This window comes from Adelges cooleyi, unplaced genomic scaffold, assembly GCF_023614345.1.
Source record: "Adelges cooleyi isolate 19-005CV unplaced genomic scaffold, UGA_ACOO_1.1 ACOO_flye_CR_arks_rails_tigmint_CR_PRNA_249, whole genome shotgun sequence".
NCBI lineage: Eukaryota > Metazoa > Arthropoda > Insecta > Hemiptera > Adelgidae > Adelges > Adelges cooleyi.
In genome coordinates this window covers 834,024-848,780 of record NW_026095914.1, presented here as the reverse complement: position 1 = coordinate 848,780, position 14,757 = coordinate 834,024, and the positions used below count along the sequence as shown (strand labels likewise).

General features: G+C 33.1%; 1 protein-coding gene across 2 annotated transcripts in view; it reads left to right on the top strand.

The window, feature by feature from the left end:
- Positions 1 to 4,204: 4,204 nt before the first annotated feature.
- The window catches only part of LOC126837473 (15-hydroxyprostaglandin dehydrogenase [NAD(+)]-like), a 133,939-nt gene continuing 123,386 nt past the window's right edge, over positions 4,205 to 14,757 (top strand). Inside the window, exons 1-6 of one of the 2 annotated variants that reach the window (XM_050571385.1) lie at positions 4,206 to 4,415; positions 5,160 to 5,283; positions 5,805 to 5,917; positions 6,949 to 7,125; positions 7,205 to 7,362; positions 8,112 to 8,842. In XM_050571385.1, coding sequence (XP_050427342.1) covers positions 4,323 to 4,415; positions 5,160 to 5,283; positions 5,805 to 5,917; positions 6,949 to 7,125; positions 7,205 to 7,362; positions 8,112 to 8,232 — 786 coding nt within the window. In that variant the 5' untranslated portion in view covers positions 4,206 to 4,322 and the 3' untranslated portion in view covers positions 8,233 to 8,842. Of the gene's footprint in view, positions 4,416 to 5,159; positions 5,284 to 5,804; positions 5,918 to 6,948; positions 7,126 to 7,204; positions 7,363 to 8,111; positions 8,843 to 14,757 lie in introns of those variants that run through there. The other variant, XM_050571386.1, reaches the window with a different exon arrangement.

Below are 14,757 nucleotides of genomic sequence, written 5' to 3'. Positions count from 1 at the left end.
CATTTTTTCCACCCGTACAATAGTGTTCGGATCGTAAGTCCGGATACGAGTAGTATGCGATTCAGGTATGTATTCAAAGCCAGAAGTATCGTCGTGCGATATCCTAAACTTGTTGGACATTTTTTCTAATTCTTTTTTTATCTCATGTATAACGAGTTTACTGTTCTTGTCGTGATAGCGGATGTACCAACTAATATTGTCCGTTACCTTTGAATAGCCTCTACGTAGTAATTCAGAAGCAATGGGCCGGCAATTTCTATTGTAAAACGCAAACAACCGACTTAATGTGACGTGTGCGTGCTGGTCGTCGTCGTTGGATGGTCTGTCGACAGTTTTTTCCTGATAATATGTCGGCAATCCTACTAAAACTTCATACAATGCTTCTGGAAGTTGCGTTTCGGAGGGTGCCAAATTTTTTAGGGACAAAAGGGCGCCTGTCATGCGCATAACCATCGGGTGTTTATAACCGCTTACTTGCAGGTAGTCCTGTAGACAGTCGAACGATTCTGAAGCCCCTACCATGTTTCTGCACTGGGCTCCAATGCCTCTTTCGTATTCGCTCACGTCCATTAGCACTCTGGCGTACGAACAGCTCAAGAACTGATATGCTTGTTCGATTTTGTCGACCACGTTTCCGTAGGTCACCGTTCCCTCCAGCAAGTCGTGCACGGTCAATTCGTGGTCCGCCCTTCGTCGGTATATAATGTAGATAGGGTAGTCCCGATGGGCCATCTCGAGCCATCCGGAATTCGACAACAGCCCGTTCATCGTAGTCACGGGGTTTGCATCACAACATAACACAACACAAACCAAAACAAACGAGAAGTTTACTGTGCCCGAGAAATCGAATAAAAACATTTTGAATGCTGATTAATAAATTAATTTACAAATTTTGTTTAACTATGCGTGTAAAACGGTAAAAAGTTACTTGAAATTGACAATGTCGTGCCTGCGCGTCGCCCAGTTAACAAAATGATATTCGTCGTGTGTCGACGTTAAAGAAATTTCGCACAAGACTGGGGGGGGGGGTGACATGTTCTGGGTTAGCTTTTCATTTACATAACGCGACTTGTGTACTATAGAATATACCTACCGCAATAATAATAAATAAAATTGTACCGAGCCGCATACTTGTAAGCATGATTCGAATACAATAGTCGATGACAACAGCTATTAGAATTACTTTTTCATTTTTGCAGTAGGTATATAAAGTACACAATACTTTATATACCTACTGCAAAAATGAAAAAAAGTTTTACCGAGCCGCATACTCGTAAGCGTGATTCGGATACGATAGTTGATGGCAACAGCTATTAAAAATATTATTGTAATTTTTTTTTTCGATAATCGTGAAACAATTTTAGCTCCGATTCGAATTATATACATTTAAATCTACTATGTAGAATTAACATGTAGTATACAATATATAAAGTGTACTATATATTGTATTAGGAGCGAGAAATAATACAACTATGAAACTAAGCAATATATCTAGGTCAAATGGCAATTGAATAAAGTATATATTTATTTCTATTATTTAATGCCGCACAAATTGTTATGTCGTAGTATCGCACTCTCATGAGCTTGGTCCGGTAAATTTGCACTCTCCCGTATACGACCGTCTGTTACGAGGGGAGTATTGTAAGCGAATACTAATACTTTGTAATAAGAAGACCAATGTTTTTGGTTATTATTTACATAATGTGTTAGACTATTACAGATAAGTTTGTTATCAGTTCGGTACTACCTTGAGGTTGTGGGATGATGTCGAGAATCCCTGTTTAATACCTAAATTTTTACAGACCAATTCTAATTCCTTGCTACTAAAATTACTGCCTCTGTCACTAATTAGGTGTTTGGGGATGCTAAATGTGGTAATAATGTCTAATAAAAAATCTATTGCTGCGGTCCCATCAGCATTGGCTACTGCTTTAGCAAAAGCCATTTTTGTAGACTTGCACGTGGCAATTATTAAATACTTTTTCTCTTTGGATGGCGGTAGGGGTTCCAAGTAGTCTATACAAAGCCTATTATTTGGTTTAGTAGATTCTAGTCGAATATGTTGTAATAGTCCTGATTTTTTGCCTATTGTATTTTTTAAAAGTTGGCATGAAATACAAGATTTAATGAACATATTTGTGTCTTGAATGATGGATGGCCAACAATACTTTGTTTTTAGTCCAGCTAATGTTTTTAATACGCCAAAGTGTCTTGAGAAAACAGACTCATAATATGATTTTAACACTACTTCAAATAAACTCTTAAGTATTGCTAAAAGATAATTAGTATCTTTTGGTGACCAATTTTTGTATAATAGTAAATCATATTTTATGCAATATTGTCTCAATTTCTTTTTATATTTTGTGGTTTCATCGATCCCCTTTAATGACAGAAATTATAACCACAAAAAGTTCATCTTCTATTTGTTTTTCTTTTAATATTTCTAAGTTAATAGTGTTAAAATCCATATTTTCTTCTTATCATATTTTCTTGGTATTCGAAACATCGATTCGGAGACGAGAAAGACAATCAGCCGCTTTATTCAAAGAGCCAGGCTTATGTTTAATTTCGTGATCGAGTTCTAATAATTAAAAAATAAATTTTGTTATTCGGGAAGATGGGTTTTTCATAGTTTTGTAGTATTGTAAGCTATAAGGTCGCTAAAATTTGTTACTTTCCTATTAAACTAAATATTTAAACCCTAACTTTTTTTTTAAATTTCTTGTCTAAATATTTATGGAATTGAAATTATGTTTCCATTTGTAAAAAAAAACAGAGTTCATACTAATTTTATGTATAAGAGACGAAGATAAAAGTGTGTTAAGTATTGAAAAAAAAAAGTAGAATATTTACCTAATCGTGTAGGACAAAAAAAATTATTTTCAAAATATTCATGTTTTCCGACAAAATGAGTTATCATACATCAGCCTATGATGAGAAATATGAAAAACTATTCATACTATCATTACTATCATTTTCAATCAGAACCACTAACGTTACTGCAACAGGCGAGTTGAGAAATGTTTATGACTAGGGTATTAAAAAATATAATTTAAATACATTTTAAGCAAAAATTTGCATAGTTCTATATTATAGAAAAATAATTTTGTGTACTCACGTTTTAACTCTACATAGTACACGTTTATTCTGATGTGTTTCTGCAATCCTACTAAAATAGTTTAAGAAAAATAGTCTACTATAAGGTTCAAACATTAATCATACAGTTATTACTGGGAATTGGAGTAAAATTATAATATTTATTTTTCTTAATTTACTGTATTATGAATTATTATGCTTGTGTGTGAACGATTATAATTTATATGTATATATATATATATGTATACATTCATCATTATATGTATAAGATTATTTTTCATTGTATATCCTTGAATTATTTGCATTGGGAATAAAAATTGTAGTATTGTATGATTTTTCCTAATAGATTATTGTTAATATCTCATTTTAAATTTCAACGTAAGGCTAGTTACTATAATAGACAATTCATAATTAAGTTTTATACAAATATTAACTATTGTTCAAACCACAAATTATTCCTAAAGGACACGGTTTTTACCATTGAAAATAAATAAATATTTTAATTCGAGGCGTGTTTTGTTAGGGCAATTGCGGGTTACTCGTTGACCTTTTTTTATATCTCTCAAAATGTCTCAAGCCTAAAAGTTTAGTATTCAATTTGACACTGGGTAGTAATTAGGAAATTCCCATCAGGTATTTTTCACATTTTATAATACAATTTTTTTTATATAGATTAACATTAATATTCAGAAATTTAGGAAAAAAGTAAAAATGTATGTATCTAAAAAAAAAGTACGTTCATAAGATCTAGTAGATAACAATTTTTTTAATAGCTACAGGGTGCCACCCAAATCAAATGTATTTTTCACTAACAAACATGTTGAGTTTCTGCTACAATGGACACTGAACGGTTAAGATTATATTATTCATTTATGAAACGGCTGTGTTTACTACCTAAGTTAAACAAATTGACGAAGGCGCATCATTAAAAAAATATTATCGTTATTGGTTGGGTAAGAGAAACTAGTAATTATTGCTAATTTGTCTTATAATAATGTTATCGTACAAGGTCAAATGTCAATCAATATCAGAATTTGTACAACGTGTACCAAAAGGTGAATTTAATGAGGTTTTTTTTAGTTATGTTTTACCGACTACTAACAAAAAAAATGGACTCTTCAAATCAACACTTATAGAATAGATTAAAATAAAATAGATATTGCGAATTTTTAATAGTTATACAGTACAGCCTGTGCATACTTACAAATAACAAACTCAAGTCCATCATGGAACGTGTAAATCAAGTGGCTTTAGTTACTGGCGCAGCGTCTGGAATCGGTTATGCTTACACCAAGTACTTACTTCAAAATAATGTTAAGGTATATATTATATATGTATGTAAATAATATAAATATACCTCTGATAGAAAGATTGCAACAAATTTGTTACTCACATAAAAAAAAAAATTATTTTATAGACCAATATAACCCATAAAACTCGTGAGTGTTCATTGATTATCTTTAGAAAAAATGGTAGGAATGAAGTTTAAAAAGTTCACCCATTTCCACTACGGATTTTTTTTATATTATTCAGGCTGAACGTCCCAAAAACTAACACTGAAAAAGTGAAATACAATAAAAAGTTACCACCCTCTTGTGAGCGAAACGATTAATGTAATATGTATTTTATTATATTCTCAAGTAATAATCAACCGCAAAAGTCGACCGATTGATTTGGGAATTTATAATATTGGAAAACAAAAAAAAACTAACAAAACAATTTGTATTAAAAAAAACCCCTTTTTAAATAATTTAAAAAAAAAAAACAATTTCAGTTTGTCGAATTCGCTCAAAATTCGTATGAAATATTCTTTAGTAATATTATTATGTCTAAATGGATGGAAACTTGTTCTTTATTTCGCTTTTTTTAGGTGTAGTTCTAAGTATTACCAATAGACTTAAAATTAGACTGAATGTACAATTAAAGTGGACCCATTACATAAACGTTTTTTTGAAAAATTTCAGGCTAACATTTATTAGAAAAAACCCAAAAATTTTTACAGTTGGATTTTAATTAACAATACAGTTTTAACCTTCATAACAAAATCTCTTTTTTTTTTTTAGGTAGCGCTTTGTGACATAAACATCAAGCAATGCCAATCCGTTTCCAATGAATTTGCACAGATATATGGCCGTGATAAAGTTTTAGCGTTACATTGTGACGTCACTAGCGATGTGGTATTCGAAAGTAATAATTATAAATTGTATTGTAATAATTTGTTCTACACAGTGTTTTAGTTTAAACGCTACTAACCATTGAAAAATTAGGCAAACGCTAAATAACTATTATGAATGCGTTACCTCAATCATTTTTTAAATTCAATGAAAACATAAATAATATTATTAAATTTTACCAAAGTTATATCTAAAGTCACGAATAAATTTATTCGTATGTACTTATATAAAAAAGTTAATTTTTTAATCACCTAAAATTTTGTTCTTACACTCTTCTTACTTGCTCAGTGAAATAATTAGTAATACATGACTAATTTTTTTTGTTGCTTATTACTACATTGAAATAGTCATGATTAAAACTGTTAGCTTTATGAAATGACTAAAATGAATATTTATCAAGTTAGCTTTTAACTAAAATGAAAAATGTCCAACTCTGTCTATCGCAGAGTATTCGGTGCGAAGCTAAGCATAAGCTATTTTAGTCCACCTTGTTAAAACGTCTTATGATTATGACGTCGTGTATTTATTTTTCAGGCGCATTTAAATTGTGTATAGATCACTTTAAGAGATTGGACATAGTCGTCAACAATGCGGGAATATTTAACGAAACGATGGAAAAGTGGGAGTCTACAATTAACGTTAACTATGTAGGTAGCCCGAAAGCCAATGATACTTTTAACTTTATTTAATATATGAAAAAATAGGTTCCCTTTGTATGATAGACATTAAATCGTGTGCTTGCCTTTTGATCGGCCAATTTTCTGTCTCTTATCAGCTGATTATCTTATCAATAATATTTTATAAGTTATACAGATATTTCCTCTAATCACCATCCCATGTCCACCTCATCTTACAACAGAGTAATATAGAGGAGCCGTTCGACAAGTGACTCCTTCTTGCAATGCAGCTACTTTAAATAAAACACATTTTGATACAGTAATTGGTATACAATAACTGTTTATTATTTATTATTTGGTGACACTACGCGGGTTGTCGATTAAAGTTACTTATCAACACGATTTGAGATGTTATTAAAAAATTACCATTGACCCGAAGAAAAACAGTCAATGAGAACAGAAAATTAGTACCTAAAATTGTTGAGAAAATCATTGTAGCCAGAAATCAACTTTAATTGATATTTCTTTTTTGCTACCGAAACGGTTTCACACTTTTTGAATAAAGAAATGAAAAGTGTCGCTAGAAGTAAGAAGAAAAATATCAATTATCTTTATACAGTCTACACTGATTAGCACGTAGGTGTGGAAAAACTATCCCCCATAAAAAAGTTTCTCTTCTGGTTGTTTTCTGATATTATCTTAAATCGTGCTCATGATTTGTAAATCATGGAGCAGTTTGTCAAATTATATTTTTTGCACGTATATTTTTTCTTTTTTATTTGTAGTCAAAATGCAAAGAAGAGTCACTTGTCCGTTGTCGTACCAATGTAGAATGCAGGCGATATAGGGAATGAAACGGCTCCTCTATATTATTATTTTAGAGGATTACTCTGTGCCGGTTGATTTGTTTATCAATAATTTCTTAACAGTCATGGATGAGTTATTGATTTCACCTTATCACTATCCCATCTCCTTCCCTCTTTAACGTCACGCAATCAACAGCGTCACGAAATTTGTACAGACATACCTGGAGGTCTTCAGATTTTTTATTTTTTCCTTAGGGAGGTGTGGTCCGGGGTACCATGTTGGCGATTAAGTATATGGGCAGGCCGTACGGTGGCAACGGAGGAACTGTTGTACAGACTGCGTCCATAGCTGCTTTCATGGGAAATTTGACTATATGTCCAATATACAGATCCACAAAACGGGCCGTCGTGGAATTCACCAGAGCGATCGGCGTAATATATTATTTTGATTTGCAGACACATTGTATTATGTTTTGTCGTTTGTACGCTTTAAGTGAGTTTTATGCAAAAGGACAAGAAAACATTCGAGCATTTGAACGTCAGAATTATGGTGCTGTGTCCGGGATACGTGCAAACGCCGTTCATCGAGGGCGACAGGTCCAGTCTGTACTTGATCAAAGAATACGGTAAAAAAGCAAAAGATACGATGGCAACGTATCCGGTGCAGAGGTATTATTTGTTAAGCAATTAGAGTTTCTTTTTTATCATAAAAAAAACCGTCAAGTGGATCGTCTGTGTTATTGGCTTCGCAGGGTTTTTAGTTCTTTACCTCTACCTTTATCTACGATCTCCTCATCATTGATGCCATGATCCATTGATAACATATTACCACGTAGCTTCGTAATCTTTTATCAGCTGTCTCTTGTCAGCATCCGTAATCATCTGTTTCTTATCATATACATACGAACATAGACAGGATAGTAACTTCCATAGCGTCTCACCCCTAAAGGTAAGCCTCTAAAATCAGAAGTAACTCAACATGAACATTTTTTTTTTTGGATTCTAGTCTATTTGGAATTGGCGCTATCGCAACAACGGAAAGATGTGTATTGTGTAAGGTTTAATTAATTAAAGCTACATTAGTGGGGGAGAGGAAATGGGAGGAAACAGAAAAAAGAGGATCAGTGATATGTTATAGCTCCGTTCTAGATTTACTTCCTGACTAATCTTCAGACCTAAATACCTAAAACTTCACATAAAAATGGAGAAAAAATGTCCACCCCCTCTAGGTGATATAAATATATATATATCGTTAACAACTGTTGCTCCTTTGTGTCGTGGTGCCTCGCGGTGGACGAAGTCACCAACCGTACATTCATTTGGCCACGACTATGACGCGACGCATGCAAGCTAAAAATAAATTATGCTGTTAAAACTTTGTATTTTATTGTTAACTTGACCAAACGTAATTTTTTCAGCCCCGAAAGCGTAGCAAAAGGATTAATCGAAATACTGAAACACGGCATTACCGGCGACTGTTGGATAGTGGAAAACGATGCAAAACCGCGACCGGCTAACTTACCCGACATACCGTACTGATAAAAAAAAATAGTTTGGTAATAAATAATCATAGAATTTTTCAAAAATGCAATTTGAGTTTATATAAAACGGATATTATTAGTTTTTCAATTATAAAACGGGAAGCGTGGACTCCCTAGTTATTTAACAATACTATATTACACTATTAGGAAATTGTTTGAATCAGTTTTGTACAAATTTGATATAACATTTTAAGTACCCATCGCTAAGTAATCATTAAAATGAATAAACCTTAGTCGCAGTTGGTAAATAAGCCAGAAATATATTTTGGCTACAACTCATAACGTAAAAACTAGCAGTTATTTATAGATCGACACTAGTATTAAAACAGATATTGAGATATAATAACGATAGTTTGATCGCTTGATATATCTCCGGTGAAGTCAGAGCCAACCTAGAGAAGTATTTTGCTAGTGACAGTTTTTATTTATTTTGTATTTATTATTTGTCATACGGGACTAGACCAATTACATATTCAGATTTTGCACACACAAGTAAAAGAAAAACAAGAAAAAATAATAAAATTGACAATATTATAAACACGTTTCGGTATTCAACGGATAAAATATGTAACTCGGATTTAAAACCAGAAAAGTGTTATAGTGAAATCAAACTTATAAATGATAATAGTTGATCACAGCCACATAGGCGCCACTTGGGAGGTGTTTTAGCTCTAATTCAGCCCCCCAGTTATAAAATGGTAAAGACTCTTGCTGGTTCTCTAATTATTGTAGGATTTTTGAAAAACTGACGTTTTTATCAAAAATGTAATAGTTTATAATTATGAGGTTATACCTTAATAAGTATCATTTTTAACACTTTGATTGTAATGGTTGAGTGTCCCTGTTTGCACATAAAGTTTTTATTCTTAACAGGGAAATATGCATAGGAGATCAGCGTTTTTGACGAATATTTCTAGCAATTACACAGAAATCTACTATTCAAATTTTTCAATGAGTAGACATGGGTTTTGCAACCGTCCTACGACTTATACAGTTTTGCCAAAACGGAATTTTATTTTTGCAGTATGCATACAAGTCATGTAATGTAAATAAAACGTCGACCTAGAAAACGTAACCTCTCCGTCCCCGTGCGAAAATTTCTTTAACGTCGACACGCGACGAATATCTTTTTTTTCAAATGCGCAACACTTAGGCACGACATTGTGAGTTTGTAATTTTTTACCATTATACACGTATACATAAAAAAAACCGGTTAATTCGTTTAATAATCCATTTTTAAAATGAAGTTTCTATTAAATTTCTCGGGCATAGTGAATTTCTCGTATGTGTTGGGTTGTGTTGTGTTATGTTGTGATGCAAACCTCGTGACCACGATGAACGAGCTGTTGTCGAATTCCGGATGGCTCGAGATGGCCCATCGAGACTACCCTATCTACATTATACACCGACGAAGGGCGGACCACGAATTGACAGTGCACGATTTGCTGGAGGGAACGGTGACCTACGGAAACGTGGTCGACAAAATCGAACAAGCATATCAGTTCTTGAGCTGTTCGTACGCCAGAGTGCTTATGGACGTGAGCGAATACGAAAGAGGCATTGGAGCCCAGTGCAGAAACATGGTAGGGGCTTCAGAATCGTTCGACTGTCTAGAGAAGTACCTGCAAGTAAGCGGTTATAAACACCCGATGGTTATGCGCATGACAGGCGCCCTTTTGTCCCTTAAAAATTTGGCGCCCTCCGAAACGCGACTTCCAGAAGCAGTGTATGAAGTATTAGTAGGTTTGCCGATATATTACCAGAATAAGACCGTTGACAGACCACCTCAGGCTACCCGACCAGCCGCTGACGCCGAATGCAACGCTGTCGATCAGCACGCACACGGCACATTAAGTAAGTTATTTGCGTTTTACAATAGAAATTGCCGGCCCATTGCTTTTGAATTATTAAATAGAGGCTATTCAAACGTAGCGCAAAAAATTACGGGGCTCGTCGAATTTTACCCCAACAACTTTGATGATTTTGTGTTTGACATAGAAGAAATATTAGAAAAAATCTCCAACAAGTTTAGGGAATCGCACGACGCTACTTCCGGCTTTGATTACGATCCCAAATCGTATAGAACTCGTATCCGGACTTACGATCCGAACACTATGATACGAGTAACAAAAATGAACCAACTTCTGGAAATTCGCTACTTTTGGTACAAGTTTGAATTCTTGCAAATTAAAGAACCTGACAGTCCCTATCGGACAAAAATTTACAATTTACTACCAAACAACACCTCCCACCGCACGATTATCGTCACCAAGGAAAACGTGTATGCCAAACTGAAGCAAGCGTATAATTTTTTAAGCTGTAAGTACGCAAAGATTTTGAAAGAATGTTGCGTTTACGTCGCGAGCATGTGGATCGATTGTCAGGAGTCCAACGATTCGGTCTGTTCGGACAAATTTCTGACAATATTAAACGAAACCGACCCGTCAGTGATGCGCATGATCGACGCGTTATTTTATTTTCACAAATTGTCTCCAGACACCGTTTACAACACAGGTGTTTACGATTTACTGAAGAGTTTCAAAAGCGTCTACGACGATAGAACCCCACGGGGTGACCGAGTTGATAATATTTCGAAAATCGACCGAGACTCGCAACAATTTTATCAACAGTTTTGCTACTCGGAGAATGGGTTTGATACTGATTGGTTATCCCACTGCTTAGAAAACCTCACATTTGATGCCAAAGGAAAAATGTTCAAAACAAATATACGCGATTTAACACTTGCTTACGCTGTATTAAGCTATAGAGATATTGGTAATGTATTTCAGAGTTTATAAATCATCACGACGGACATTGTTATCATAATGATTGTTATATTAACATTTTTATATTGTTATTTAAATAAAAGCATAATCATATTTTGGATTGATGTTACATTATCTTTATTTCTTTACTGATATCGATTAAAAAAATAGCTCAACATGTATATTTAAAATAATATATAGGTTACTGATTGAGTTTTAATTTAACTCCTTTTATTTAAAACCGAAGAGGGAAAACTACAATATCATAAAATATTATTGGTTGTATGGTAAAAACCAAAAAGGTTTTACTAATTGAAACTGTAACATTTACCAATTTCTCAAAAATCTGTAATTAAACTTTATTTTTATGAAGGAAAAGTACTATTAAATGCCGTTTAGGAGTCTCTAGCAACTTTTACTAATATTTGTATATATTTTCATTTTTTATTTGTAGAAACGGCAGTTTTTTTCTTATCAATTTCAACTTTGAAGTCGTTACATTTTACAACGTTATAGATTGCGGGACACTTGTACTCACAAAAAACGATATTTGATTTTTGAAATCGAGAAAAACACCCAACAAATTACTTATTTTTCAACTTCTAATAATTCTTATAGACCTGTGATTTCCCCCTGCCCCTTCAATATGCTTTGTTACCACTATGACCCCCTCGCCACTGTACTGCTTTTCTAGGTATTTTTTTGTTCTGAAACTCACTCAACACGTATTTTACTGCCAAGAGAATACAATATTACATTTGGATTATCACAAATGTTTTACATTTTAGTACGTACATAATATAGCCATAAAACAAATATCAAACTAAAAGACGATGTGTAACATTTGCATATATGATGGTACACACTATCGTTGTCTGTGTTTTCACACGTTATTTTATTCAAAGTGTAATATATTTTTTTAGATGAATATTGGAATAACACGTATAGCAGTCTCAAAAGAACATATCGAAACATCTGTGTGAAAAGAACCTTAAGTAGGATGCTTGATTCGAGAAAATCGTGAATGATTTTTTTAACAATATATCAAGTAATATTGATCCAGGCACCAGGGCCGTCTTTAGGATATATTAGTCCCTAGGCTAGCCTATAGTGCGGGCCCGGGGCCTTAACATGGGTACAGGAATATAATATTTAATATATTGGTGGCCGGTTGCCTCTTTTTTTTGCACCCTCTTTCCATCCAGGGGCGGCTCTAGAAATGAATTTCTTAAATTATTAATTAAAGTATTAATAATTCATAATCAAAAAGGTTAGTAGTAAAAAAAAGAAAAAGATGATTTTTTTATCATGAGCCACACAATATTTCGTATGCTTTAATAATAATATTTTGGTTTTTTTTATACAACGTAATCTTAATTTTTCACATTTTTTTATCCCCTCCCTCAACTTAAATGGTAATGTATATATTTAATTAACTTTTTAAATTGAGAATAATGTAAAGTTATTGAAGTTTCAAGTTTATGGCAGGAGGAAAGGTGGAGTGTATAATAGTGTATTATATTATATTATTTTTATCTGCGCGCATTTCCCAACCGCACTTCCCCTCCCATCCTAATCCATTTAAAACTCTTATATAATTATCAATATAATAATAATTATCAATATTTTAAATTAATTATTAATTTTTCATACAGGGTGATTCTTTTATCACGGGCCACTCAATATCTCACTGGATTTTATTAATATACAGGGTGTTCCAGCATGAAAGATAAGTAATAGGTGATTGGACATCTGAGGGCCTCCCAAATAAGCTCCCCGTTTTCATTTTTTCGATAAGTTAAAAATTGAAGATTTCGACAGTTAAGTAAAAAAATAATTACTTAAAAAAAAAATTATGCCCTGTTATTCAGTGCAAAATGCTCACTTTAAAAGAGGGGTCACGTCATTTTCAGTCCATTTCAGCCCTTAACTCTTCTCTTATCACTTATCTTAGCATTTATTTCTTATCTCTAGTCTCTAATCATTTATTTCTTATCTCTTGTTTCTAATTATTTATCTCTAATCTCTTATCTTATAGCCCCTATCTCTTATCATTTATCTCTAATCTCTCATAATTTATCTCTTACTAAATACCTCTTTTCTTTTATCTCTTATAAATTATTTCTTAGCATTTATCTTTTATCACTTATCATTTATTTCTGGTATCTAATCATTTTTCTCTTATGATTTTTTGAGATAGGGGCCGAAATGGACTGAAAATTATATGACCACTCATTTAAGGTGAGCTTTTTGTACTGAATAACAGGGCATAATTTTTTTTTACTTAACTGTCGAAATTTTCAATTTTTGATTTATCGAAAAAATGAAAACGGAGGGCTTATTTGGGGGTCCCCCAGATGTCTAATCACCTATTACTTACCTTTCATGCTGGAACACCCTGTATGTATATATTTTTTTTCATGTAACGTGATTTTCCACAAATTATTATGTTTCTATCCCCTTCCGAAACTAGTTTTTTTTTTGTACCAATTTTTGAAACTTTAATGGTAACGTAAATATTTTATTAACTTTTCAAATTTAGAATAATGTACTAAACATTTTTTCTGGTTGATGACCAGTTTTGGGCAACCATTTTTAAAGTTATAAGAGTTTAAAAGTTAGGATGGGAGAGGAAGGGCGCGCAGATAAAAATAATACTACACTACACCATTCCACCTTCCACCAACTTCAATAATATCAAAAATAGTGTGACTTTGTGGTAATAATAACTATACAACATCAATCGTATTATTGTTGTCAACTTATATAATTAAAAATTCTCAAAACATATCTTTTTGTATAGCATAGAGCACAAATATTTTAATTTATACTAAAAAAAATTATTTTTGGTGCGGGCCCCTAGGCTGCAGCCTATGAAGCTTGCGCATACATACAGCCCTGCCAGGCACTAATTTTGGATTGCAATACAATGTTTCGTCATAATACTGAGACCCAGACATCCAGGTCGCAAATGCCGGGGAGGTAAAATCTGGGGGTCATTTTACTACAATTTCATGTTTTTCCAAATCATTCAAAATTAATTTAATAATCTATTCATCAATTATTAAGTACCTTAATAGAAAATAAAGTAAAAAAAGCTTAAGCCCTATTGAACAAAGTCCCTCATACGTTTATCAGATAATGTATTATTTTGTAAGTATTTAGAAATGCATGTTTTTATTTTTATTTATTTTGTGTAGTTTTTTGTTTCAATTTTTTGTATCGTTTTCGAGCTGAGAGGCCATGCTAAGATGTTTCATGATACAAATTCACAATAGGTATTTTGACAGTTGTTGCAATCAACCATCGTTTCCGAACCATGCTTACAAGCTTGCGGCGCGGTACAACTTTTTTTATTTTTGCAGTAGGTGTATAAAATACACAACTCGCGTTAAGTAAATAAAACGCCGACCGAAAAAACGTCACCCTTCCATCCCGTGCAAAATTGTTTTAACGTTGACACACGACGAATATCGTTTTATTAGGTGCGCGACGTTGTCAATTTGTAGTTTTTTTTACCGTTATACACGAATACCTAAAAAAAATTCGTAAATTCGTTTATTATTCCGCATCCAAAATGATGTTTTTATTCGATTACATAATATGCTTCTCGTATGTGTTGAATTGTGCTGTGTTATGTTGTGATGCAAACCCCGTGACCACGATGCACGAGCTGTTGTCGTATTCCGGTTGGCTCAAGATGGCCCACGAGGACAACCCAATATTCATTATAGACCGACGACTAACGAACGAAACCG